The sequence below is a fragment of the Aptenodytes forsteri genome, unplaced genomic scaffold (genome assembly GCF_000699145.1).
Source record: "Aptenodytes forsteri isolate BGI_AS27 unplaced genomic scaffold, ASM69914v1 Scaffold271, whole genome shotgun sequence".
In the NCBI taxonomy this organism is placed as follows: Eukaryota; Metazoa; Chordata; class Aves; order Sphenisciformes; family Spheniscidae; genus Aptenodytes; species Aptenodytes forsteri.
The window spans coordinates 27,477-28,390 of record NW_008794602.1 but is presented as its reverse complement, the minus strand read 5'-3'; the positions used below and the strand labels follow the sequence as shown (position 1 = coordinate 28,390).

General features: G+C 68.8%; 1 protein-coding gene across 1 annotated transcript in view; it reads left to right on the top strand.

The window, feature by feature from the left end:
• Window positions 1-914, top strand: part of PIEZO1 (piezo type mechanosensitive ion channel component 1) — a 20,007-nt gene that overhangs the window by 12,709 nt on the left and 6,384 nt on the right. The window contains 2 exon segments of the mRNA XM_019470402.1: window positions 132-284; window positions 798-901. Coding sequence (XP_019325947.1) covers window positions 132-284; window positions 798-901 — 257 coding nt within the window.

The following is a 914-nucleotide window of genomic DNA, read 5'->3' as shown; positions in this document are numbered from 1 at the left end:
CTTCCTTGACCTTCCCTTCCCTTCCCCTTCCTTCCCTTCCCCCCCCCCCCCCCCCCCCCCCATCCCTCTCCGGGCACAGCAAGGTGACCGTGACCCCTCGCCGACGCCTGTCCCGGTGGAGCCCCATGGAGCATTGCGGTGAACTGCCCTCCCTGCCCCTTTGGCTCGCCCCCACGCCAGGGGTGGGTGCACTGAGCGTGGCCGTGCTGTTCCACAGCGCCCGGCAGCCCGGCGGTCCCGGCAGAGGGAGCGGTGGTGGCGGCCATGGTTAGACCACGCCGCAGGTACTGCCCCAGCACGGGGCCATAACGGCGCGCAGCCCCTCGGCAAGGTCCCTCCGCTGGGGACCGCTAACACCCGTGGGGAGCGGTGGTGACGGTGCTTTCGGCAAGGTGACGCCCTGCATGTCCCCCGTCCCCGTGCTTGGCCACAGGGCACTAACCAGGGCTTCTCCGCTTCCCAACACTAACGGGGTGTTGGACTGGGTGTACCGGGCTGAGTTTGGGGTTGCCGGCATCAGTTGCCTCTGAACCCTGGTGCCGAAGGGACCCCGCTTTGGGGACATGGGAGTTCAAGTCGTTGACCCTGATGTCCCCAACGGGGATCCCCACGGGTGTCCTCAGCACCGGGAGGGCAGCGCCGTGCCAGGCAGAGAGCCCTGGGGAGATGGCAGTGGGGCCAGCCTGGGCACCGGCTGTGCTGTGCCACCCCGTGCCGTGCCACCAGGCACCAGCCGTGCTGTGACACCCTGTGCCATGGCACCGGCTGTGCCGTGACACCCCATGCCACCCCGACAGTGCTGCATTCGGGGGAATACTTCCTTTTTGAGTCGGACAGCGAGGAAGAGGAGGAGGCGGCGGCGTTGGAGGAGCCGCGTCCGGGCAGGCAGAGCGCCTCCCAGGTGAGGAAGGCGG